Source organism: Nomia melanderi, chromosome 9 (genome assembly GCF_051020985.1).
Source record: "Nomia melanderi isolate GNS246 chromosome 9, iyNomMela1, whole genome shotgun sequence".
NCBI lineage: Eukaryota > Metazoa > Arthropoda > Insecta > Hymenoptera > Halictidae > Nomia > Nomia melanderi.
Genome location: NC_135007.1, coordinates 11,105,898 through 11,132,279, shown reverse-complemented (window position 1 = coordinate 11,132,279; position 26,382 = coordinate 11,105,898). Strand labels below are relative to the sequence as shown.

Genomic DNA, 26,382 nt, shown 5'->3' with positions numbered 1-26,382 from the left:
AACACAATCGTGGCACCGTTTCGGTGCCATTAGACACGCTGTTTCATTCTCGTGTCCAAACTGGCGGTTAAGGGAGTCGTTGATCAAAGGAGCTGGGAGAAGTGCGCGAGTAATTATTACAAATTACGTAATGAGAATTGAACAATTCCTGAAAAGGATTTAATTAAAGGAAGAGTTCAGTACAAGCGATGGATCTCTGTTTGAACATTGCACTGAAATAATGTTGTCCTTGCGGTTAATGGAAATTTACAGTTAATGCTACTTACATCGATAAAGTGTCACAGCGTTTAGGGCAAACGACGTTTAGTTCTCGACAGAACTCGCTCACGCACACTTACAAATATCAATCCGATGGATGTTCAACGAACACTCGACTGGCTTTCGATTCGTACCGCTTCCTCTGTTCTCAGATATTTCTCTTAACTTTCGCCATTGTTTATTTAAGTACACTGAATGCCGTACATTAATGTTTTGCGCATTACTCGAAGCAGTACCCAATACCCTTTTCAATTCTAAAACTCTTGGCTTTTCTCGAATGTGATGTTTCAATTTAACAAAGATAAACAGCGTAAAGAACGAACTTTGTATTGCACACGTCGCATACCTTCCTTTCAGGATCACTTCCGAAGCAGGTTTCGAATGAATAAGAATTGAAGTCGCATAAAGCTGTTTTATCGAAGTAAAACAAGAAAAATATCACTTTTATAAATGAAATCAACGTGGAACAATATAAAATGATTCTTACACATTGACGATCAACCCCTGTGTCAAATACAATAAACGATTCTTATAAACAATCACACGCGTAATCGCAGGCATCGAGTTATCAAAACGTCAGCTACAGTAATTTCAGGAAATGCGATACAGTTTAGAAATTTTAAAGTAACATGAACATTTCAAAAAGCACGGTTCTTGAAACCACCCTCATGATACAAAATTTCCATCTTCCTCTCTCCGAATTACAATAATCACACGAAAACCGTTCGAAACGAAATCGGTACTCATGATCACTGAACCTGCCTGTTCAACTCAATCCTACATGGACCACAACCTGACCCTATTTCCGTAAGTTCACCTCGCTGGTCACTTCTCTCCGAGCACCCACGTTCAACTAGGTTCAACGTCCGCACGGTCCAATCGAGTCTCTAATTTACTGAGGTACAAAGGTGGAGGGCGCGGTCGATTGCCAGGGTGTCTCTTGTAATGGGACATGAGTCCGCTGCGTTGCGAGAATCTCCTGCCGCAGACGTCGCACATGTACGGCTTCTCGTCAGAGTGGATGAGCTTGTGGACCCTCAGCTGGGTGGACACGGCGAATGTCTTCAGGCAAACGTCGCATTCGTACGGCCGTTCGCCGGTGTGTGTGCGTATGTGCATCTGCAGCGAATAATTGTTCTTGAAGTCCTTTCCGCACTCCGCGCATAAAAACCGTTTAGCGTGAAGCCGCGCGTGTCTGTCGCGGTTGTACTCGGACGCGAACCTGCGGTAGCACTTGATGCACTTGAATATCTTTGGGCCAGCGTTCTGTTTGCCGTGCGCGTAGCGTTTGTGGGACGCTAAATGGGTCTTCTGAGGGTAGGCGTTTCCACAGATCTCGCAGACGAAGTTGTTCTGGCCCGTGTGGCGAGTCATGTGATCTTGAAGCTCGTAGTTGGACATGAAAGACTTGTCGCACTGGTGGCAAGGATAGCGGAAGTCCCTCTCGTGCATCCGTCGCTGGTGTATCCTCACCGAGACCTTGTTGTTGGTGGTGAAGGTGCACATGTCACAGGCGTAGACGGCGTTGCCGTGTCGCTCGATGTGGTTCACCAACTCCGCGCGCCGTTTGAACGTCTTGTCGCAAATGTCGCACCTGTGCGGACGCACGTTGCTGTGCTTGATCATGTGTCGGTCGTAGGAGCCCTGGTTCACGAACTTCCGCTTGCACAGGTCGCACGAGTAGTCCGTTCGATCCTCTATCCTTCTCGCTTTCCGTTTCTTCTTTTCCCTGGGACTGCGAGCGTATCTGTGCTCGTCGATACAGCGAACAGTCATAGGACCTTTCGCAACGTCGACGGCCGCAGGTATTGCGTTCCAAATAACGATCCCCGCGGGTCTGCAACCAACAATGTCAGGTTTCAACAATGCGATATGCACGCGTGTTTTATTTGAGTTTGTCGCCGGCGTTCTTCTTGGTCGTCGAGTGGTTTTCTTTCAGTGACCGAGGTTCTTTCTAATGAGACATGAACGGGAATGATACTCTCGCCTAAACGAATCGACGGAACGAGACGAACGTCCCGGCAGCTTTAATTCAATCCGCATTGACCATACGCTTGGTTCTCTTTGTTCAACTTGTAATAAACGAGTAGCGACGGTTAACATGAACGAAACACCAAACGAATCGCCGTATAAAATCGATAACAACAAGTTCACTTCTGCCCTGTTACAACGAATCCACGCACGCTGCTTGGAATACAGAGTAAACTATTCGAACGTCATCCGAACAAACACATTTCTCTCGCAAACGAGCATACATACTCTCGGTCAAGAACTATCGTTCGCTTAATAGTCAGTATCTTAAAAGACAAATGTAAACGTAGAGATGGAAAGGGGGACAGAAGAGAGAGAGAGAGAGAGAGAGAGGGGGGGAGAAGAAGAAAGAAAAATTAATTAAAACAGCGAACAAGCACTGGAAAGCGTGGAACACGTAATATTAATAACTAATACAATTAGTCGCACCATAATAGGCGATGTTGATACCGCCAACGAATATCATCAAACGTTAAAAAAAAGGAAAAAGAGAGAAAAGAATGAAGAACATTATTCGCAGTTTTCCTCCTGCTTCATTCGTCTGGATCATCTAGCGTGCATAGCGACCTGAAAACCGAACGGTCGAAGAACAAGTGAAACGTCTCAAATCAAAGTCTCGCGCACAGTTCACACTGTTCAAGGTCAAGAGTTCCACCTCCGCGAGAAGGCACTCGCACGTCAAGGGACTCTTATACGCAGGTCGACTTCTGATGCGCGGTCAGGTTCCCCTGGCAGGAGAAGCCTCGATTGCAGATCTGACAGACATACGGTCTCTCGCCGGTGTGACCTCTCCTGTGAATGGTCAGCGTGGATCTCTGCGAGAACGCTTTCGGACACTGGTCGCACTTGTACGGTTTCTCGCCGGTGTGGACCCGCCTATGCATCCGCAGGTTCTCGGAGTCGGTGAACCCTTTGCCGCAGATGTCGCAGACGTAAGGTTTCTCGCCGGTGTGTATGCGTCTGTGCTTCTTCAGGTGTTCGGCGCTGCTGAGACTCTTCCCGCAGTAGTCGCAGAGGTAGAGCTTGGTGGGATTGTGGCTCTCCTTGTGACGGAACAACGATCTCTTCGTGGCGAGCACGCGACCGCAGATGTCGCAGGCAGTGCTGGTCACCTTGTTGGCCTTCATCTCGGGATGCATGCGCCTGCAATGGGCGGACAACTGTCGTCTCAGATAGAAGGCGCTGCCGCACAACTGGCACACGAACGGTTTGTCTCCGGAATGAATGTTGTAGTGCTCTTGCAAGTCGATCGCTTTGCGGAACCGTTTGTCGCAGTCGTTGCACTTGAACGGCAGGTCCGCTTTATCGGTGTGTCTCAGCATGTGGATGCTGAGGGCCGCTAACACGGTGGTCTCGTAGTCGCATTCTTTACACATGTAGCTAGGGTAGAAGTGTGTCTTCTCGTGCCTGGTCAGGTCGCGGAACAACCGGAATTTCTTCGGGCAGTGTTTACAAGTGAGGTCACCGACCGTGTGACGCATCAAATGCTTCTGGTAGTTGCTCTTATGGCGGAACACCTTGTTGCAGGTCTTGCAGAGGAACTCCAGTTCTGGCTTCTCTTTTTTCACCTTCAGCGACGTGGAGCGGTTCACTGAGGTGTTGCCGGCTTTGCGGCCACCCTTGCGGCCGCTGTGCTTCTTCATGTGCTTCCTCAGGTTCACGTAGGTCCGGAACACCCGACCGCACTGGGCGCACGTGTTCTTGCGTTTACCTTTGTGCTCGATCTCGTGATTGTCCAACAGAGCTTGAGACGCGAAGAACACACCGCACAGTTTACAGTGATAGGCTAACGGCAGGTCCTCTTCGTCGTCTTCGTCGTTCACCTCCTGCTTTATGAAGTTTTGCTCCTGGTTAGCTGGTAGCTGAGCGGTGGTAGTCGGTGGCGCTGTACCGGACGCCGGCGGCTGGGACGCTTTCGAGGCTGGCACCGCGTCCTTCTTCATCAGATCGAGCTTCGTCAACATCGCCATCGGATAATACTCTTCGGAAAACTGTAGCTGGTTGTACCTGGAATAGAAAAATTGGAATGGGCACATCAGTATCGGATGTCCTCGGTGTGCGATCGCAGTCTTTTCTGCGCCCGGACGCGTTCGTCCAGCGGGCAGTACGATATCGTACACCTGAAAGCGAAGTCGATAAATCAAGCACGCTCTACGAGTGTTCAGCATACCGCTCGTGGTCGGTTTGAGGTCTTTCTTTTCTTTTCTCGCGGGTGTGTATCGAACACGTGGAAGATTGGTCAAGGTGGTGAAACGGCACAAGCCACGCTCTACACATAATCGGAATAGCGGATATTAGTCGCTAAGATAATACCTAAATCATCTTCTGGAACTTGTCAGTAGTCCCAATAACACAGCATTCAGGTTTCGAACGGTGTTGAACCTTTTTATTTAACAAAATTTTACATTTGCCACGCCGTTCAAGCGTCTTGGAAAAATAACTATGGTTCGTACATGATACGCAACGTTTAGGTTTACACTGCACGCAGTCCCTGGGCTTTTTCTGCAGTTTTCAAAGCGCGTCGGCGATATGTTAGAATCAAATATACAGTGTGTACCATTGGATTCTGTACAAAGGTCTGTAAATGTAACTGGTTCTTTAAGTTACACAAGTTTATTTACCGATATCAATACTATGCAACGTAAACTTAAAATCAGGTAATACCGTAGCCTCGAAACATTGAGTTCGCCTTGCCTAAAACAAGTATATACCCAAATCATTCTGAACTCAATACATTCCCAGTTGCAGTACAAAGTATAAAGCAAACCGAATTGCACAAATGATTATGCAAATCTGTATGCGTCACACCATACCAGAGTAGAAAATTACAAGAATCCCCAAGAAAACAAGTTTGAACGTTCCTAGATCAACTCTATAGAGTAAATAAACAAACAAATTGTCTTGTTCGATTACATTATGTACATACATTTTATATAGATACATCCTATAAAACTATATGAAATACATCCACAATGAAATACTCAGAAATCGAACTTCAATCTGTCTGTCGAGCGAAGGAACATTTCCCTCGAGCGTTGCGTTCCAATCTCTACTTGTCTCTTTGCAACGAGCGTCCATTCTCTTGGAACCTCAGTCAGTCTGATCAGTTGGCAACAACCGCGTGCACTTTGATGTGCGCGTTCAGACACGATCTGGAGACAAACTTTTTGTTACAATAGTCGCACTGGTACGGTCTCTCTCCCGTGTGGTAGCGTTTGTGAATAACCACGCTCGAGTGTTGCGTGAACGATTTCCCGCAAGTGTCGCACGTGTACGGCTTCTCGCCGGTGTGAGTCCTCTTGTGAACCACCAGTGTGCTCCTCTTGATGAACGCCTTCCCGCAGATATCGCAGATCAGCAGCTTCTCGCCGCTGTGCAATCTCAAATGATCCTGCAGGGATGACTTCGAGCAGACCGACTTCCCGCACACGTGACATTCCTGTCTATTTTCTCCCATGTGGCTCTTCACGTGGAACACCAGCGAGTTCTTGTAGACGAACGTCTTGCCGCAGAACTCGCACTGGTGCTTCACGGGCTTGAAATTCGGATCGTGCACCATCAGATGCTTCACCAGGGTGTGATTGTTCGGAAAAGACTTGTTGCAGTAATGGCAGACGTGCTCCTTGGCGTCGTGCTTCGCGTTCATGTGGCCGTGCAGCTCGGTGTTGCTGAAGAATCCTTTCTTGCAGATCTCGCAGTACCTGGTGTACTTGTCGAAATGACGTCTCTTGTGGGTGGTCAGCTGGAAGGCTTGCACGAACGCATGACCGCAAACGTCGCAGACGAAGTTCCGCTCCCGCGTGTGAATCTTCCGATGCACCGCCAACGTGCTGGTCCTTTTGAAGTATTTCCCGCAGATATCGCATTGGAAGGGACGGGCGTCGCTGTGCGAGACCAAATGGTCCTCGTACAGGTTCTTCGCCCTGAAAAGCTTGCCACACGTTTCACATTGGTAATACGTTTGCGAGGGCGACTGATGATTCGTTGAAGAAGGATTCTTCCTTGCGACTGGCTCCCGGGTTTTGTCTTGGCTCAATGAATATTCAGATGTTTCCGTGATTAAGTGGTGTGAACTGGTGTTCTGTTTTATAAAGGGGTTTTTATTTCTAACGATGCTTGAGTTTGACTTTTTTGTAGCAGATTTTTGAAACACCGATGTGACGATGCTTGAGTTAATTCTCCTCTTTGCGCTACGTCGTCTTGCTGGTTCCGTAGATCTGCGAAGAAAACGAGAAAAAGAGATTCGTCAATAGCGATTCTTACTCTATCGATTTAGATGCAACGACAACTTCGATTTTTTTTACGAGGGAATCTGTTTTTATTGGAAACGTGTCGAATCGATTTACATGTGGAATACACTGTCTGAACGGGGACGAGGTACCGAGCTTCGAAATGGCTTCTTACTGATGTCCTCTTCATTCTTCTGGAAGAGTTTTGCCTGCAGAACTTTTATCGTGGAAAGAGTTGTCGTGTTCCCGATTCGAAACTATTTTACTTCGCGAGTTTAATACTCCTTTTGGTACAAAGAATGCACTAACTGTATAAAGATGTTTCTCGGAAAAGATGTGTTCTTGTTCTTCATCTGCCTTTCCTTCTTACATTATAAGGGAAATTCCTTCGAAGAACGTAAATCGGTGGTTAATTTGAAAGATACAAAGAACTTAAGTTTTTGAACTAATTATCTTACTGTAGTCTTTTTTAATTGAAAACATTAACTGTTTGTACATTGCTTATAATAAAATAAGGATTAAATATTGTACTCCTTAATCATCAGTTTCAATATGCTGTGATATACTAAATGCATTGCTATAGTCAATACTATATTGTACATTGTTGTAGCATACAAGTTACAATTTTCTAAACATTATTATATATAAAGGTAAGAAGTAGCATAACGAATTTTTAATAGTCTATACGACTTATCTTAAATACCGAAGTAGAAAAATTCGATCGGACAATATGTATTTGTACAAAACATAGAATGAAATTAACATGTTATGTTACAGCTATCTGCATAGTCATTTCAGTAAATTATATGAACACATAAGAACTTTGCAACTACACTGTAATAATTAATGGGTATTGCTACTCGAAAATATTTGTCTCGTCGATGCTCTCGAAATTCGTGTATTTACACGATTTAAAAAAAGAAATGATCTAATAACGTTTCTTTTTTATCATCATGCTAATTGAGCATACCTGTGAGTAAATATTTTTGAGTAGCAGTATCTACATGTTAATCCTATATGAATGATTATATTTGCTGACATCCTCAGGTTTTAATAAAAGAATGCGATAAAACATAATATGTATAACAATTATGTAAATATTAATTGCATACTTGAATTGAATTCAGAAAATTAAATTATACTAAAGATTCTATTTTCATTTGACATTAAAGTGATTTCTTTAATGTCACGTGCATTGATTAAATTATAAAAAATATATACGAAATACAAAATAAAAATTTGTATAGTATTTTCCTCTATGTAAGTTTATTAAAGTTAATCTTGTTAGTAATTTCTCGTATATCATGGCACTTTGTAACTTAGAAGGTCAAAACAGGCGTTACTTTTCTGTTAGTATTTTAATGTAATTTTGTAACATAATAATAAAGAGCTTACGAACATATTAAGAAAAGCAAAAATACCTTACGCTATTCGTTATTCGAGTGTTAATGTATCATTCGTTTGTTACGATGTCATTCGTTCGTTTTCAACGGACAAACTTATTATTAACTAACCAATAACTTAGCGAGTTAAAATACCATTTTAACGTTATTTATACAGCTTATAAACGATTTCATGATTATTCTACAATATTACAAATCCGTTCACTTGCGAAATGTTAATAAGTGTAAATATACTCTCATCAACAAGCTCACTCCTTTTAATCGCATTAAAAAATCTCAGGATACACGTGTCCGGTTCTCCTCAGACAAATCTCAGCTCAGAAATTCTTAAGACAACCTAAGTAAAAATAATTACAATATAATGTATTGTCCAACCTGATGGCTACCCTTTTCACGTCATACTAAACTAACAAGATCGTTTAAAATATTTAACCGTTGACTAACTGTCTCTTTTTTCAGATCTCTTCCAAAACTCACACAAAGAATGCATGAGAAAAAATCCTGGTAGCCAACACTTGGAAGCTCCCAATATTTTCGATGTATGATATGAACATGAAATGCCTGGTACAATGATTACCTGCTTCAAAGGAAGAATGAGAAGACATTACATACAGTAATCCACAGGATGTCTGACCTAGACCTTCATTAAACCCCGTATCTTCGTTTCTTCCTCCTTACCCTAGAGAACAATATTACAAACGATGAATTCTGGTCCAGAGCCAAATGTTTTTGTAACGTTTCCATCGCTTGTCTAATAAGCCATCATTACATGATCTTTAAAACCTGTAGTATACAATAAGATACCAACAAAAATATTTAGCTCCCTGTACGGACCAATATTTGCCTACTTCTAATATTTCTTCTCACATCAACAATTCCCTTTGTACAACATTCCACAAGCTCGAGACAAAATGCTATAATAAAATACCGTGTCCACCCTCGATACTTGTCCTCGAACACTCCCAACAACCGGGCACATACATCGCACATTCGTCGACCACTTGTTCACAGCGGCGGCAACGTGGCCCACTTCACTTTTTCTCGTTATGAGACTTCATGTGCGAGTTCAACGAACCCTGCTGCGTGAACCTCTTTTGGCAGATCTTGCACCCGTACGGTCTCTCCCCCGTGTGCGTCCTGAGATGCACTATCAGGTACTTCCACACGCTGAACGCTTTCCCGCAGATCTCGCAAACGTGCGGCTTCTCGCCCGAGTGTATCCGCATGTGCACCTGCAGGTACGCTTTGCTCGAGACGGACTTCCCGCAGACCTCGCACGTAATCAGGTTCTCGCCGGTGTGTATCTTTAGATGCACCTTCAAGGCTCCCTTCCAGTAACTCTCAAAATTGCACATCGTGCATTTGTACTTCTCCCGTTCGCCGTGAGACTTCATGTGAGTGCTAAGGTACGCTGCACTGGCGTACGGAGTATTGCAAATCCTGCAAACGAACGGTTTCTCACCGGTGTGGGTCAGCAAGTGTCTTTCGAGCGTTTGCTTAGTGTAGAACCCTTTCCCGCACATCTCGCAGTGCGTCACGTATTCCTTGTTGTGTTTCTTCTTGTGCAAACGCAGATCGTACCCGGATACCTTCGATATACCGCAGATGTCGCACGTGAAACGTTTGTTGTGCTGCTTCAGGTGGGTCTTCAAGAACTCCTTGGTCTTGAAGCACTTGCTGCACAGCACGCATTGGTAAGGCTTCTCTTTTTGATGCACTTTGATCAAGTGCTTCTTTAGCTTCTCGTCGTCGACGAACGATTTGTCGCATTCGTCGCAGTAGCTGACCTCGTCCCTGTTCCTCTCGTGGTTCTGTCTGTGCCTCAGGAACTGCAGCTTCTTGCGTATCCGCTTGCTGCAGATGTCACACTCGTAGATCACCGAACACCTTCTGCTCGTTTCCCGTAAACGACGAGGCTCTTTGGAACTCTCTTTGGGAGGTTCCAGGGATTCTAGAGATTCTAGGGTTTCTAGCTTCGCATCGCCCTCTTCGATGAACTCTAGGGTCTCTGTGATTATCTCTTGATGATCTATCTCCTCGTACTCTTCCACGGTGCACACCTCTTCCTCGGTGTGGTATTTGACCAACTCGATACCGTCGAACGTGCTTATCGGTTCTACTTTCGAGTACTCCATGTTCGCCTCCTCCTCGCACCTGAAATGGACAAAATTCGTCAATGAAAAACAGGACGGATGCAGACGCGGGATAATAAAACGGTTGGTGATCTTTAGGTACGGTTGCTTTCTTTCTGTTTCGGTTTTTTGTTTTGTTTCCCTTCCGTTAAGATAGGAATTCCGTTAGTTCCTCTTCTGATGATCTAACGAGGGATGGGATTCGGACATGTTTCGCAGAAACAATCGAGGCTCATCGCATTATGATTCACCACTCTTGTAGGTGATACAGTTTGAATGAAATTGTTCTTGAAAGGAGTACATAGAATGTATAGAATAAAAGTTTTATTTTATTCTGAGGTTACTTTACAGACTAGTTTCTCAATAAGAAGAGCAAAGGAGAAGTTTGAGTGACAACAGTTTTGAAGGCACAAAACATTCATTGAAATTTTAACTTACAGCACATTTTACCTTGCAGTTCATTAATTTCCAATCTGTTCAGAGATCTGATCACACTAAATTCAAACGTTCTACGAAATCACTGTTAATACTTCTACAGCTATTAATCACAATATTAAGTATTCCAAACAAAATCATAACTTGTATCCACACACTATAAACTTTATTATATTTTGTACAGTATATGTGACGTATCTACTACAAATTAACTCGTCATACTTCTAAATCACTATGAACAACAAAAATGATCTACAAACCAGTTATTTATAAAAACACGTTGCCTCCATTACGCCGTAGTTTGTATAGAAGAATAAATAATTTCTAACCTTTGTTACAATCGACGATTTCTTCGATAACAACTGCAAATAGCATAATAGTTGTCTAGACCACCTCTACAATTTTCAAAGTGCCCAGTAATATCAACCTTCCATGTAAAATGTCATCGTTACCAAACGGAATGCGTGTAAAAATAGCTTTAAAAATACAGAGGATAATCTTTATTTCGATTTCTCGTCATCGTGACGGCGCAAATGAGCGCTGAGAGTGCCGCGTTGTGTGAACCGCTTCTCGCAAATTTTGCATTTGTAAGGCCTCTCCCCGGTGTGAGTCCGCCGATGTTTCACTAGATACTTCCTCGAGCTGAACGCTTTCCCGCAAAACTCGCAGATTTCCGGTTTCTCGCCCGTGTGTATCCTTATATGAATCTTCATGTACTGTCGTCTGATCAATTTCCCACATATTTCGCAAGCCACCTGGCTCTCGCCCGTGTGCGTCCAGAGATGCTCCTTGTAGCAATAACTATAAAAAGTCTCGAACCCGCAGATCTCGCATTTGTACTTCTTCCTGCTCTCCGGTTCGCTGTGAATTTTCATGTGGCTCCGCAGGTAAACCCTGTTCCCGAATGATTTGTGGCAAATCTCGCAAACGCAAGGCTTGTCCTCGCTGTGCACGCTCATATGAGTCTTCAGGGTCGCCTTCAGGTAAAAGCCTTTGTTGCAGATCTCACAGAACTCCGTGAACTCTTTATTGTGCCTTCTGATGTGTATCTTCAGGTAATATTCGGAGGTCAACTTGCTGCCGCACACGTGGCAAACGTGTGGCGCGCCGTGCAGCGCTTTGTGAACGTTCAGGTACTTCTTCTTCTTGAAGACTTTGTGGCATACGTTACACTCGATCGGACCGGTCCCTTTCTCGCTGATCTTTCTTTGAATTGGTTCGCTGTTCTGTCTCTGTTCTAAGGATTCTGACTGATCGCATCGTGATCGTCTATGTTTGTACAATTGCATCTTCCTGGAGAAAGATTTGTGGCACAGCTCGCACGTGTACCCCTTTGCGGTCTTGCGCAACGCTTCTCGGGTGCGGAGAATCGACCGTTCGGTTCTGTGCACCAGCAACGCGGCTTCGGTATCGAACTCGTCGTCGCAGGACTCGCATCGACACGCGCAGGATTTATTGGACGCGTCTTCGGGGGTAAATAAGGGTCTGTCTTGCGGCATTGACGGGTTAACGGCACGAGATCGATTTGGCCTCGCCGACTTCGACTTCGGCCTGCAAACAGACAACAAGACATAAAAGCCGGGTTCGCATCGGGTCCCGTTGATTAGACTGCGCCTCACGGGGGCATCGGAGAATTAACTCCTTATAAAACGCAATTCCTCGGATACGAGTTTTTTTTTTGTTTTTGTCATTGATTGAACCCTTTCGCTTCAGTACGCCTGCGAGGAAATTCGATGGCAGTGAACCATTATAGTAACAGAAATTGAAATTATCCTTCGAGTCCTTGTTTTATGGTATTTTTAGCTAGTTACGATAGCAAGAAATACTTTGTTGGTATAATTTTCTCCGCAAAAATTAATTATGGAAGTGAATTTATTATGAAGGGTAATCGTTTCGATATTTTTCTCAAATGGGACATTGAAGCAATTGAAGTTAATGAAAAGATTATGTTCATGGATTTTCAGATGACTCCGAGTACATTTCGCTATTTGCAAAAGGGTTAATCATATGATAAGAGATTAATTGAGCACTTACAATTTTTGTAACATTTTTTCTTATTTCCACGCGGATCAAGGTAATTATAAAAAATCAAGAATATTTGAAAATATGGAAAGTATGCTGGATTCCAATGGACTACGTAGAGTTAATTAAATAGTCGACATTTTAATGAGCTACAGAATGAAATTTCCTTTTCTCAGTTACGTTTGATTCGAATAAAAATTATATATGTACTGGAAGATAAAAGATGAAGCTACTTACTGCGTCAAACCCGTCGAACTGCAAACAATGACTCGCGTGTATCTAAGTAAATTTTTTTCGAAATATCGATAGAACGAGAACGTAAAATGCAAATGCTCGAGGTCACGACACATGAAATGCACATTGTTGAATCGATGATAAATTGAGAAACCTTGAATATGTCCACTTGCGAGCAATTGGTTTTCAATGAAATTCAGTGAGTTTCGAATGTTAAAGAAAATGTATAAGTGTAGAATTCTGTATGTTTTATTAATATTCAACGAACATAAAATACTGGTCGTCTGTAGTTTAAGTAATGTGATTACTCGGTGCTGAGTATGTCGGTGCACTTTATACATACAAATACAATTTACATTAGCATAATTACTTCATTATTTATTCTTATGAAATGCTTACAAAAAGAGATTCTATTACGTTATTCACTCAGGCGAGCAAAGATTAGATACCCGATAAAAATATCTGCGAACGATAACATACGGTTCTAAATTATTTTACAAAAAATTACGGAATACAGGTAACCCTCGTGCAACATGGGCATATATCTATAAACTGAATAAACTCAAGTAAATGCAAACATAATGCAGATTATTTATTACTATCTAACTATTGTAATATGTTCACTGACACATTTCTATAAATTATAGAAATAAAATCATTTCTATGAACTGGCTCTTTCTTTGTTCGATTCCTACTTATACTGTTATTCGAAGATTACCTGCAATTTATCTTTCCTCGCAATTTAAAACACTTTCAATAATTTCAGTAAAGCGACATTATCACACTAATTACAAGCGACGATCACCGTAAAAAATACCTATCGTTACCTCAAGGAGTTAACCATATTTTCGTGAAATCGTATTTTTAAATATAAATTAGTAAAAGAGAACAAGTAAAGATAACAATAAATTTCAAAAATTTAGCGTCTCGGACAACTAATATATATATATATATGTCACAATTGTTTCGCACATTCATTAACATGAAAAAAAAAGGAAATTGCTATCACAAATCGAAGTACTAGTTCCAAAGTAAAAGCTACCATATCTTAGATTACATTAGCACAATCTCTGATTTTTCTTGCTATTGTTCGTCATATTTGCACATGTTACGGCATCCTTAATTATCGCCTATCGAGTTTATCATTGCAAATGATAATGGTGAACTATGTACGTTGCATTCATTCGTTTTTATAGCTCGCTGCATCGTAGATTCTTAAACCCGGACCACTTCGAATGCATCGCGCAACAACTAAGGCACTAGCAATGTATTCCAATATCCGCTAATTTAAAGAAATGCCCGCGATATTCGAATAATCCGAAGTTCAACTAGCGAGAAGACGATAAACCATTCTTCAGCGTAAAATGAATTCGAGTATTTGAGAAATCGTTGAGAAATGTGGACGGCTGCGTATCTCAAGTATAAATGTCGATTAACATGGCATATATGTTACGGTAATTTCTTTAACTGTAATATTAACGAGAACTTGTAACTCACAGAAAAGAAACAGAAGAAAACGATAAAGACGTGTATAATTAATCTTACAGGCCGTATTCGAATGGAATATGTAAAAGTGTACACGAGTTACGTTCAATTTTCACACGCTGTGCTATCAATCGTATAAATACAAATGCAAAAGAACACGAATCTCTTTAAAATAAAATTTAATAGAAATTCTAACGCAGTACTCGTTTAACTTTAATACAATCTCAAGGAACTTATATGTATACCACACTGTTCTACTCGAATGCCTATCTACTACACATTCGAACTTTCACATCGAATCGCATTCCCGTTCAGTTGACAAAAGTAACATCGATATTCCACGTAGACAGGATCACAAACAACCAACGATATAAAAAGATTTAAATGCGGTAAATGCGAACCGAAAGTTACCTAACATCTCGAACCACGTCTTCCCTATTGCCACGAATTCAGTTACCATATAAAAATAACCGAGCATTCAGACTGCCAGTCCAACGTAGTAAAATGCCTGACCTCTCCGTAACGCTCGCGAAGAAGCACTCGCAGTGCACTGACACCGGAACATAAGCTTACTCTCTTGTGCGCTGTTGCGTCTGTTCGAACGTAATGTCTTTTCGTAGAGCTCGCATCCCTCCAGAGTAATACCTAATCGATTGTCGTTCAGTAACTTTCAGTATTCTAGCTGGGCAATAATATAGTTATCGTGTCGAGGGCTTGGTCCTGATCCTGGACCTCTTGTTCCTGCTGCATCTGCTGCTGTTGCTCCTGTTCCTGTTCCTGCTGTTGCCGGGCGGTTTGCTTCGCGTGCGTCTTCAAATGAGAGTTCAACATCGTCTTCGAGGCGAACGATTTATGACAAGTGGTGCAAGGGTACGGTCGATCCCCTGTGTGACCTCTGAGGTGCACCACGAGAGTGGTCCGCTGCGTGAACCTCTTGTCGCAGTGGGTACATTTATGCGGCCGTTCGCCAGTATGCGTGCGCCGGTGCACGCTAAGGTAATTCTGAGAAATGAAACCTTTACCGCATAGATCGCACACGTGTGGCTTCTCGCCGGTATGTTTACGGAGATGAACGGTCAGGTAGGTCTTGCTGGAGACGGATTTGCCGCAGACGGGGCATATGTATTCGTTTTGAGGGCCAACGTTCCCGTGAGTTTTCATGTGCACCAGGAGTACCTGCTTCCTGGAGAAACGCTTGTTGCAGAGCTCGCAGTGGTGCTTTCTTTGCGGCGGCACGTAGCCCGGCTGGTGCAGCTTAGTGTGCAGCCTCAAACCTTGTCGGTACCGGAACGTGGCGTTGCAAACCTCGCACTGGAAAGGCTTGTCGTTGGAATGTTGGGTGTTCAGATGTTCCTGGTAACCGTTACGGGAAAAGAAGCTCGCGCCGCATACCTCGCATTGATATTTGTACTCGTCGTTGTGCCGTTTCTGATTGTTGATCAAGGTTTGCTGGTGAGCCTCGTCCGACTCGTGTTCTAATTGGTGCTCCTCCAGCGCCGGACCAGAGCCGAAACTACCGCCGCACTGCTCGCACACGAGCTGATCCTCGGTCAATTGAGCGCCACTCTGCTCGTGCATCTCGAGATGCATGCCGAGTGCCTGTTCCGAAACGAAACTGTCACCGCACAGATTGCACTGAATGATATTCTCGGAGATGATTATCTCGGCGGTCTCGACCTTCGGCACGTGCAAATGATCTGTGATCAGCAGCTGCTCCGTGTCTTCTTGATCGAATATCTCGCTCGGCTCGCATTGCTCCTGGTCCTGAGGTAGCATCTCGAGCTTTGACACAAAATATCTGGAAAGAAGAGAGACACAAACCGGGGTCAATCAACGTGTATTTCACTGTTTCGTTGTTTTATACTTTATTCGGTTCTTTATTCTTTTTTTTCTCTCCTTACGGGGAGTTTACGTCTTTTTGCAAGAATTGTACGGGACGAGTACCCGTGAACGTCTACGAGGAAACGTTTAATAAAGTGCCTCGGTGCTTTCCAGTATTTTCTTTTTTATTGTGTTCTTACACTTCCTTGTGTGTATTTATGTAAATTAGTCCAATTATTGTTTCTACTTAATTGTCTACGTTCAGTTGTCAACATATTATCGAGTATGTGCTACGAATATTGTTTGATTCGGAAGTATATTGGTAGATAGAAGGGATTCAGTATAATATACTTCCGAATAATTACAGTTATTAACCCATAACGTTACTCAACTTTCCGCTAAATACGTCTGTGCATTTAATAATCAATAATTAGACTGCGGATTCTGTGCACTTGTATTGTTCTGAACTGTGTAATGGCAGAAACTGAAGTCTCGATAACGAAGATCATAATTTTTACTTTGGCGTTTAAATAATGAAACTATTAATTTATAAATTATTCTCGTTCGGGTTTCTTGAAATTGATTCATAAAAATCGAAATTAGCGGTCTAAATTCCCGCAGTCTACTAATGATTAGACAATATTCAATCGTATGTTCATTTTATGGTGTCTACAAATGGGCAGTAGTTATCAAAACATCCCTATTAAATATCGTACGTTTTATTATAAAAAGAATATACTTAAATAGTTAACAAACTATACAATAATTAATAATAACGTATCGATCTTAACAATATAGATTTTCTGTTAAACACTTACCCACAAAGTTACACTGTTTTACCGACGATCCAAACATGTGGTACAGACCGCCATCTTGATTTTACCACGCAATTCATCATAGAATATCAATATATTGTAATTAAATCCTTCTGCTATTAATTGGCACTAACATTTAGAAGATCGAATACAATGAGCTTTAAAATCATATTTTAGATAAAGAAACATCTAATTTCATGGTTTTCAATTTTTCTCAAAAACAAAAGAATGTATACGATCGATTCGAACATGCCAAAATTACAAGTAGAAATAATTCCTCGTTCTGTACGTTTTATAAATAAGTAAATGTTTAACTCGCAATAACGTATCTTTGCTGTAACTTTCTAATTGTGACGACATTTATGCAATTAGAAATTGCTAACGTGAAACTATTATGTACTTTTCTAATAACATTGAAAACTTTAATTCGACGAAAAATTACATTTAGGAGTGACATTATTCACTAATTTGTTAGCAACGATTAATTACTACTCTATTATTAATAATATCAACACCAGAAATCTTAGTGTTACAGGATTACATAGAAATATTTAAGCGTCTTCATACTTACGTTTTATGAGTAAGATATGCAGTAACCAACCCTGTACTCATATTATATTCGAGGCACATGAATTCATTGTTAACGCTAAAAACGCTAAGCTATGTTAATTTCCATCGATGGCCGTTATTAAAATCAGTTAGATAACTGTATAATTGTCGTATACTATTTTCGATGGTTGTATGATAAGGCGTCCCTACAAATCTAGTAATAGTTTTGTAAACATCCAGTAACTTTCTAATATCATTAATTTTTCTGTTTCAAGAGGTCTACTACCTGCCTCCCTTTCCTACTCGATTAAAAATTGTCAAAAAATGTATCTTTTTTTTTTTAGGCACATTAATTTTCAAACTTAGTTCCATTATACAGGTACTAACTATAGTTTCAAGAAACTCCGCGTTCAAAGGTAACATTACTGAATCGAATGTCGAAATTCTATAAACTGAAAAAATATCAAGTATCTTACCGCTTCGAATACACAGATATTCACGTACGAACAATATCACAGTGACCGCATGCATGTCATATATAAAATCAATAAACTAGCGAATACCGTAAACGTTTACCTATCATTAATCAACAAATTTGTTGTTGCATAAACGTACAGAAAGCCTATTATTACCGTCATTAGAATTTGTAAAATTATCAACAGAAATAATTTCGACAAACCTCCATACCGCATTACTGTTCAATCGTCACCGCTTAATTACGATGTTTAAGGCACTTTCCAATAGAATACCAAACGAACAAAATTTCTCCCGAAAAATGTAAAAGTTTTAAATAAATTATTTTCCTCCTCTAAGTACCATGCTATTCCATCCACAAAGACTAGAGAATGAATGCTAAATAATATCACCATCGCTACAAGAGATAAGAGATCAAACTTCAATAATCAATAAACCAATAACTCATTAACCATAAAAAAAATGATAGATCCCGAATGAATGTATCGTCTCAAAGAAATTCCCTCTAAACCGCTACCTCAATGCTTTTTCATGTGATTAAGCATGATAGTTCTGGTAACGAAACCTTTGCCGCACAGCGTGCAGGTGTAAGGTCGTTCGCCAGTGTGGTATCGACGGTGGACGGTAAGCGTGGACGCCTGAGTGAACGACTTGCCGCACATGGCACAAAGATACGGCCTCTCACCGGTGTGGATGCGCTGATGCACCACGTAATACTTGCGATGCGTGAAACCTTTCCCGCACACGTCGCATACGAGAGACCTGGACCTATGCACAGCCTTATGGGTGGTCAACGACTCGATGCTAGCGAACTGTTTCGAGCACGAGTCGCACGGGTACGAGGAAGCGGCGGCGGTGACAGCTATCGATTTGTTCGGCTGCGATACCACCACGTTCCCGCTAATACTGCTAGTGACCGGATCGACGACGGACACCATGGACGACGCGTCGGCGATCCTATCGTTCCCCGTTAGAACCGGCTTGTGGGTTTTCGCGTGATGATTGTACAGATTACGCGTTTCAAACCGCATCAGACACCTCGGACACGAGTACGGTTTCTCCTGGCCGACCTCGTGCATCCTTCTGTGACGCTCGAGCAGCGTACGGTACCGGAAACTGGCCTGGCAACGGTCGCACGCGAACGTTTTCTCGACGCTCGCCGTAGTCGAGATCGTCGAGATCGGCGGCGGGCAGGGCGCCGCCACCGACGGCACGGTGTGCGTCACCTCGTGCATCCTCAATTGGCTCAAAGCGAAGAAACTCCGCGAGCAGATCGCGCACGAGTATCTCACCGAATTGTTCTCCAGACCGTGATCGAATTCCGGCATCGCCATGTGGCTCGTTCTCATGTGGTAATTCAGCTTCAAGGCGCTACGGAACTCGAGGCCGCAGATGGGACACGGATGGGACTCGACCACGATCTGCACGTGGTCCAGGAGGTTTTGATCGGAACACATGGATGGCAAGTGGGACGGGACTGTTTGGAACGTCGACGGCATCATCGACGTCTGATTGGTGAACATCGAGCTGTTCTGAAGCAGGGTACAACTGACGGGTAAACCGGGGTCTCCGGTCTCGGGCGATGGCGAGAGTATTTGACGCAGCATCCCCGATAATCCACCGAAGGTCTCGCTTCCTTCCCTGAAATCGACAAAACCGAACGACAATGCATCGGAGGATAACCGTACGACACACACATAGCGTTTGCCGTTCGTATCATTTTCTTTTCTCTTTGTAGTGTTTGCTTTTTTATCATTTCGTTCACGTGATATATCTTGCGTTCTAAGTTGCGACAGGTGGCGGTGTGATAGATAGGTCAAGCCGAGATATAGAGAATTCTTTGTTCTGTTTTTGTGGTGAGTGTACGCGCGTGTATGTGTGCGCCTGTGCGTTTTCTACCAAGTGCACGGTGTTTCAGCGTAGTGCGGTTCCCCTCGAGACATACAGAGCGATAAGGTGCGGACCAGAGCGATACGTGCGAGTAGAACATGGAGTTCTGTCGTCATCGTTTAACCGTAGGAAACAGAAACATTTCGAGAGATTCGGTTTCGGGGAATCTTGCCCGTTCGATCATTTCGATCGTTTCACTTTACCTTTTACACGTTTCTATGATACAGTGTCTTGTCCTTCATTGTTATATTATAATACGCGTGTTACCGCTAAATGTATAAATAAGTTACTAAATAATGTGACGTTTCATGTACACCTTAAGGTTCTATTAATATTAAACGAATCAGCAACGGGTGTTGAGTAAAGAAATCAAAACGACCGTACGTTCTACTTCTAAACTTACAATACTTCTCTCGCCTCTCCACACATTTCACCTGGTAAAATAAAAGAGTCGGCACAAACCGGGGAGAAAGGAACGAAAGATAGGTCTCTACAGCAAACCAGCAGAAGGAAGGAGAAATATGTTAAGCTGCGGAGCTTGGAGGCAAGAAAGTTAGAATAAAAGCGAACCCTTTTGCTAGGAGTTACTAAGAGTAGGTTTAAAAACAAACTTAATACGATATAAAAAATGGGATCCTCACCTTTCGAACGAAATCTGATCCTCGGTGACGTCCTCTTCGTCTTCTTCTCAACACAAACCGCCGCATGATTATGCGTGATTCTTTTTCTTTCAGTTGAATGAAACAGAACACGTTCACGGTCGTGAACGTAAATATTGCAACACCGACAAAATAAAAAACGGGAGAAATGTGACACAGCTATCGATCGCAACGGGGTAAAATGGAACAACTTCCTGTTTCAAATGTTTAATACTTTAAACGGAAACATGAAATGCTCCTGAGCCGCGTAGCGATCGGTTCGATTTAAGCGCTTCTTGCGCAGGTAAATACTTTGTTTCTTCCTTTGGTTCGTCGTTAGTATTCTGCGCAAGGAAAAAAGGTACCAAACGGAGTGCAAAAGAGTAGCACTTAATCGACGGCGTGCGAACACAGCCGAAATTCGCGTTGACGTGAAAAATAATATACGAGTCGTGATTTTTGCGCGAAAAAAAATGTGACAACGATTCGGCCGTTGTCACTGGCACGTAAAAAGAATATAATGCTCGCTGCACGCAATTCGGTGCGCGATGAAAGTGGTTGGCTCGGGTTCGAAGCGCAGCAAATTTCCAGCAAAAAATATATGCCGGAGCTCGCTCGACTGTTCCGAGGCAACGAGACAAAAAAACGGGGAAAAAATGACAAAAAAAAGAAAGAAATAACACACACGCGATACGTAAAGTCATAATGAGAGATCGATGAAATTCAATAGAAACGGATGCATATAAGTTGTTCGACGAGAAACAAAGCTTATTAATATACAAAAATAGGATACTCGCCTTTTCAAAGGTACGCGAGGAACGTCCTCTTCGTGCTTCGTTTTTCGTGCGACGATCATTTCTTCGTGTTGTTCACGTTTCGACATTGTTTATCTTAATTGTTTTCCATATCCTCTTTGACATTTAAAATGACGATGCATTTCGGTTTCTCTTTTTAAAATCGCAAAACACTATTGCTACGGCGTCAAACGACAATGATGCCAGCCATTAAATTCGGTATCGTTCGTGACCGATAAATTATAGGACTGTATACGTGCCACCGGTTTGGTCAGCGGGTTATTTTATGTTTCGTTTCTTTTCTTTTTGTTCAGCGTAGTTAACAGAACGACAGCGCTTACAAACTAACCGATATGCTAAATGGTAAACTATGTGATCCTGACGATAATGTAAAGCGTATAGGCATTGGAAAGCACGAAGACGACAAGAAACGGTATTCTTTACGAATTTGTATGTATATACGGCTCGGTGGATCGATAGCACCGAGCAACTTTCTTATCAACATATCGTGACGTTAGTTTACGAGAGTTATTAGTTTGTGGTTTTTTTGGCGGCCTGTTGTCGGCCGTGTGCGGCATTTTGTGCCTTCACGTAAGCGTGGGATATTGATACTGACAACATGTAAACATCTGGTTCTCGGTTGAACAGAGGGATCGTGTACGTCCTTGTATAAAGTGAACAATGGCAATGAAAATACAGTCGAACTGCATGGATGAAAGATACGCTCACGTGTTATTAATTAGGCGTGTAATTAGCGGAATCCCTCTGTTCATTTATCGTACACGTATGAATAATAACTAAGATAGAGTTCATTTGAATAAGAATGTCCGATAAGCAGAAGACACGTTAAATCTTCTATGATACTAAATAAATTTCCTGTCTTAGGACGAAGCCAGACTTATTGAAACGAACTCTAGGTACATGCTATTACATGTAAAAAAAATATGGAAGTATTTTGCAATCTGGTTTATAAGGGACTTTATTTGTTCAGATGATTTTTCATAATTTTTAGAACGTTTTAAATACCTTCGCGATAATTCAAGATAAGAGAAATTTGCAAAAAAAAGGACATTGATACTGGGGGAACTATTTGCCAAATTGCAAAGTACAAAGAGCCAAAGATGGTTGTGGGGTGTGTAACAACTTACCTTATAATTACTTCGCACCTCATTAGTTCTTGAATTAGGTGACTAACTCTTATACATTTAATTCTTTGTTTCTTTTTTAAACAAAGCTGAACAGTTCTGGTGTATATAATTTCGAAGTATATGGCATTTAAAAAAATTACTTATGCAAGAAAAGCAAAATCTAACTCCTACTTTTATAGCAATGTAATTATTGAACTATTATTCTGAAGGAAAAGCAAAACTAGATGGGACATTGTAACTACTTATCTTCTTGTCCATGAAATTTGTGAACTTGTAATGAACAAATAACGGACTTATTACTTATTGAAGTAAATTGTCAAATTTGAGGGGAAATTTTAAAAAGTCAAATAATCATGGTAATAAGAATATTTGTGTATATGTTTGTGTTCTCCACAACAAATTTGCACCTTTGGCCCTGCAAAGAATTGAACATGGATAAAAAAAAACTCACCCAGTTTTGGGATCACCATCTGCTGGCTGTGGTATTGGCATCTCTGGCATTTCTGCAATTTTTTGTTGTTGCAATCCTGAAGGGCCAGCTTCATCACACGCCAAGGATACATTTACAAAGGTTGTAGGCTCTATAGTTCTACTGTTTGGATCTTCTTCGCTCTCTTCTTTTACAGGTAGGCCTGTAACATGTGCAATAAACACAAGGTTAAGTATAATAGCATTGATCATAATGAATAAATTATTTCAAGATACAAAATTTTTAAATAATAAAAACGTAATGATTTAAGGCATACCTTCGTCCCCATCGCACTCGTCGTCGGAATTCTCATCGTCCTCACTACTCTCTTCCTCGTCTTCTTGCTGTGTCGAGCTGGTTTGATTTTGTGATATTTGGTTATGCGTAGTTTGTGAACTTGGACCAGGCACTGCTTGAACATTTTGTACAGAACTGCCACTTGTGTCCATAGGAACTGAGGTTATTTGTTGTTGTTGATTAGTATTGGACATTATCATTGGAATGCCCAGACCCATGTTGTCCATCATGCCCATACCCATATTGTTCTGATGCTCGCCCACTTGCTGCATTACACTGCCATCTAACCTGTTCTCTGTACTCTGTTCTTGTTTCATCACATTCTGCAATTAAACATCCAAAAGAAACAAAATACATTAGCATTTTGTGCTTTGAACTGCTTAATGTAACAAATACTACATAACCTTTCAATATGTCATTACATGTTAAACATCAAAATCAATAACAAAAATTTGAAAAATATAATGCAATGAATAAATTAGCAATGAATCTACTAAACATGTAATTAAGGAACTCACAAGATATATTTTTAAATTATTTTTTATCGCTAAATATAATTGTAACTAAGGATAAGCACAGAATTGAATGTCTTGTAAATAAATGAATATCTATGCTTTCAAATTTTTTTTTTGTATACAGGGTAGGACATTTAAATTAATTATATTAATGATATTTCTCTAATGTAAACATAAATAATGATAACATTTAGACATTTGAATTGAAATGATCCACCTTGTACAACACAGATCACCTATTTTCATCAGTTCTATAAAAAGAAATGTTTAATGTAAGAAGTAAATAAAAATTACCGGATTGAATACATTGGAAACATAACCCTGTTTGCCGCCGTCCACACCAACTTCTCCCAGGCATTGTAGCAGTCGCTTTTCTGCGTTTGCTGTAGTATTCCAAAAGTGATAAAATGATTCTACTTTATACACACAATCGTCGCATATTTTCTTAGGTAATTTGTCTTCTCTTGCAACCTGTAATCATACGTGAAAACAATACACCTCAATATAATTATACACGAAACAAAAATAAATTATTATATATAGGTTAAAACGTGTAAAGATTTCATAAGCATTTTATATTCTCATGATCCAGATGCCATAAAAGCGCGTAAGAAATTGTTTTTATTAAATAAAACACTAATACAATTTAATCGAGTATTCCAAAAAAAAAAAAAAATAATACTGAATAAATCTACAGTAAATGGATCCATCCACGAATAGATCCATATATAAGATCACCTGTAGTTTCAATAAAAGAAGATTCAAAAATATTACGTCGTAATGTTAGAGAAACGCCTATTAATGGAACAGCTTAAAAACAATGCGATAGCAATGCTACGCGTATTTTACAATAGAAACAATACTATCGAACACAAGATGTCGAAAACGAGGACGATTATTCAATTAGTCTAATCGCCCGAAGAAAATTAATATTATGGATCATTACCCTCGAATAACGAGCGAAAAAATCACGGGCAGGATTAACGTGGGCAAAATTCCAAGAACACCCGACGCGAATTCGGGTTAAAATTGGAAAAAAAGCGCGGCAAAATTCTATTAAATAATCGTTGGCGTCGTGGGCGAGCTACATAGTTTAACGGGAAGGAAAGGGAAAGGAAAACACTGCGACACCAATGTACGGGCTATTTCGATGTCGCTACATTCGGGCTACTTTCAATTGCTTCATGAATATCATCGGTATACAGGGCGATCGCTGAAAGAAACAGAACCGAACGTATATCTACTGGGAGGTTGAAAAGTCGTGGACGGTCCAGGAAACGCGGCGTAGCTATGAAAATGCACAAGATGGCGGATCGCCATTGTCGATGCGATGGCGTAGTTGGCTTACCTTGACCGGTAGACAGGCGGCGATCTTGAGAAAAATCTGCCGTTCGTCACCCTCGCCCTCGAAAATCGGCACCGAAGCACGGTCCTTCACGAGACACAGCCGACACAGGTCCAGATAATCGAGGGAGGACATTTTACCGTGTAAAACGCCAGCTCGAGACGCAAAGCCGCGCCCGTAGACGCGAACGCTGTTTCAACCCAAGCCGGAGAAGACCCCGCGTTCTTCTGTACGCGTCGTTTGCTCACCAAACTTCGGCCGGTTCCGTCGGAGCTCGGCCGTTCTCGACTCGCCACGGATTCCTTCGGAACTACTCGGTGGGTCAGTCGCGTATCGATCACGTCGCACTTGAAGCCGACCGCTTTTACACACGAAGTTTCGAATAATGCGAAGGCCCCTTTCCTCCGAATGGAACGATTATTTAGTATGGATTTATCTCATCGCCCGCCGAATCATTGTCGAATTGAAGAAACTTGAGAGCTTACACGGTATAACAACAGTATTCTTTAAATCAACTTACTCTCGTCGGTTCGACTTTGATCGTATTCTTGTTAAATTGAAAATATTACAAGATGGCTGCAATCATCGGTGATTATGCATCGCTGCTTTCTAATCGTAATGGAAAGTATTACGTGTTATACGATCAAGGGAACGATACAGTCTAGATCTATCTTTGATATCTACCGATTGATCGGCCAGGTGTTTAAGAGGTCGGCGGAGTTAATGCAAACCTATCAAATTTTCATGAACAATTACTCCCACCACTGCGTGCGGGTACAGTCACGCATGATCAAACTGACGGGAACTGACTCAAATAGAACGCGAATCAGAGCTTTCTGAAGAATACGCTAAGCTTCCAATAGTTAATATTTTAAACAAATCACTGCCGATCATTTTTTAATGATTCTCTTCGGATTATAAATTTATTTCAATTCTACGAACTCGAATAGTCGGCACATGTTATTCGGTGAGAACTTCTGGGATAGGTTTTTTATAAATCACATCTTTACAAAGTACTTTATTATGAATTTATAATAAAATGATATTTTAGGTTACAATGAATTAGGTTCAAACGCATTGATAATACTTTATTATATATATATACACATTTACAATGGAAATATTACGATCTTTCTGAAAATAAAAATGGCGCTGATTGTTATTTATATCAGGAAGAAATTATTGAATGAATCTACGAAATTTTCAGTTACAGGGAACGTATGAAATTAGATGGCATATTCTGATTATGAACACTTTATTAATTATTTTGGCGATCGATTCTATTAAATATTCTACTGTTGCCTGTATAAAAGATACAAATCTTTTATAATTCTGTCAACCAGTTACAAAAGTAAAGAACTGCAGAACTGCGACGCTGCCACGTTTATCGTTGAGACA

The 26,382-nt window shown here is 41.4% G+C and overlaps 1 protein-coding gene across 15 annotated transcripts in view; it reads right to left on the bottom strand.

Moving 5' to 3' along the window:
- The window catches only part of LOC116432788 (uncharacterized), a 57,533-nt gene extending 32,278 nt beyond the window's left edge, over nt 1–25,255 (bottom strand). For 3 of the 15 annotated variants that reach the window (XM_076370823.1, XM_076370821.1, XM_031990159.2), the window contains exons 1-4: nt 24,988–25,245; nt 23,934–24,110; nt 23,105–23,447; nt 22,810–22,990 (exon numbers count right to left, since the gene is read on the bottom strand). In XM_076370823.1, coding sequence (XP_076226938.1) covers nt 22,810–22,990; nt 23,105–23,447; nt 23,934–24,110; nt 24,988–25,119 — 833 coding nt within the window. In that variant the 5' untranslated portion in view covers nt 25,120–25,245. Of the gene's footprint in view, nt 1–2,666; nt 4,297–4,674; nt 6,507–6,587; nt 10,076–12,707; nt 16,028–16,096; nt 19,530–22,809; nt 22,991–23,104; nt 23,448–23,933; nt 24,111–24,585; nt 24,757–24,987 lie in introns of those variants that run through there. The other 12 variants (XM_076370826.1, XM_076370827.1, XM_076370824.1 and 9 more) reach the window with 11 other exon arrangements.
- Nucleotides 25,256–26,382: the final 1,127 nt, after the last annotated feature.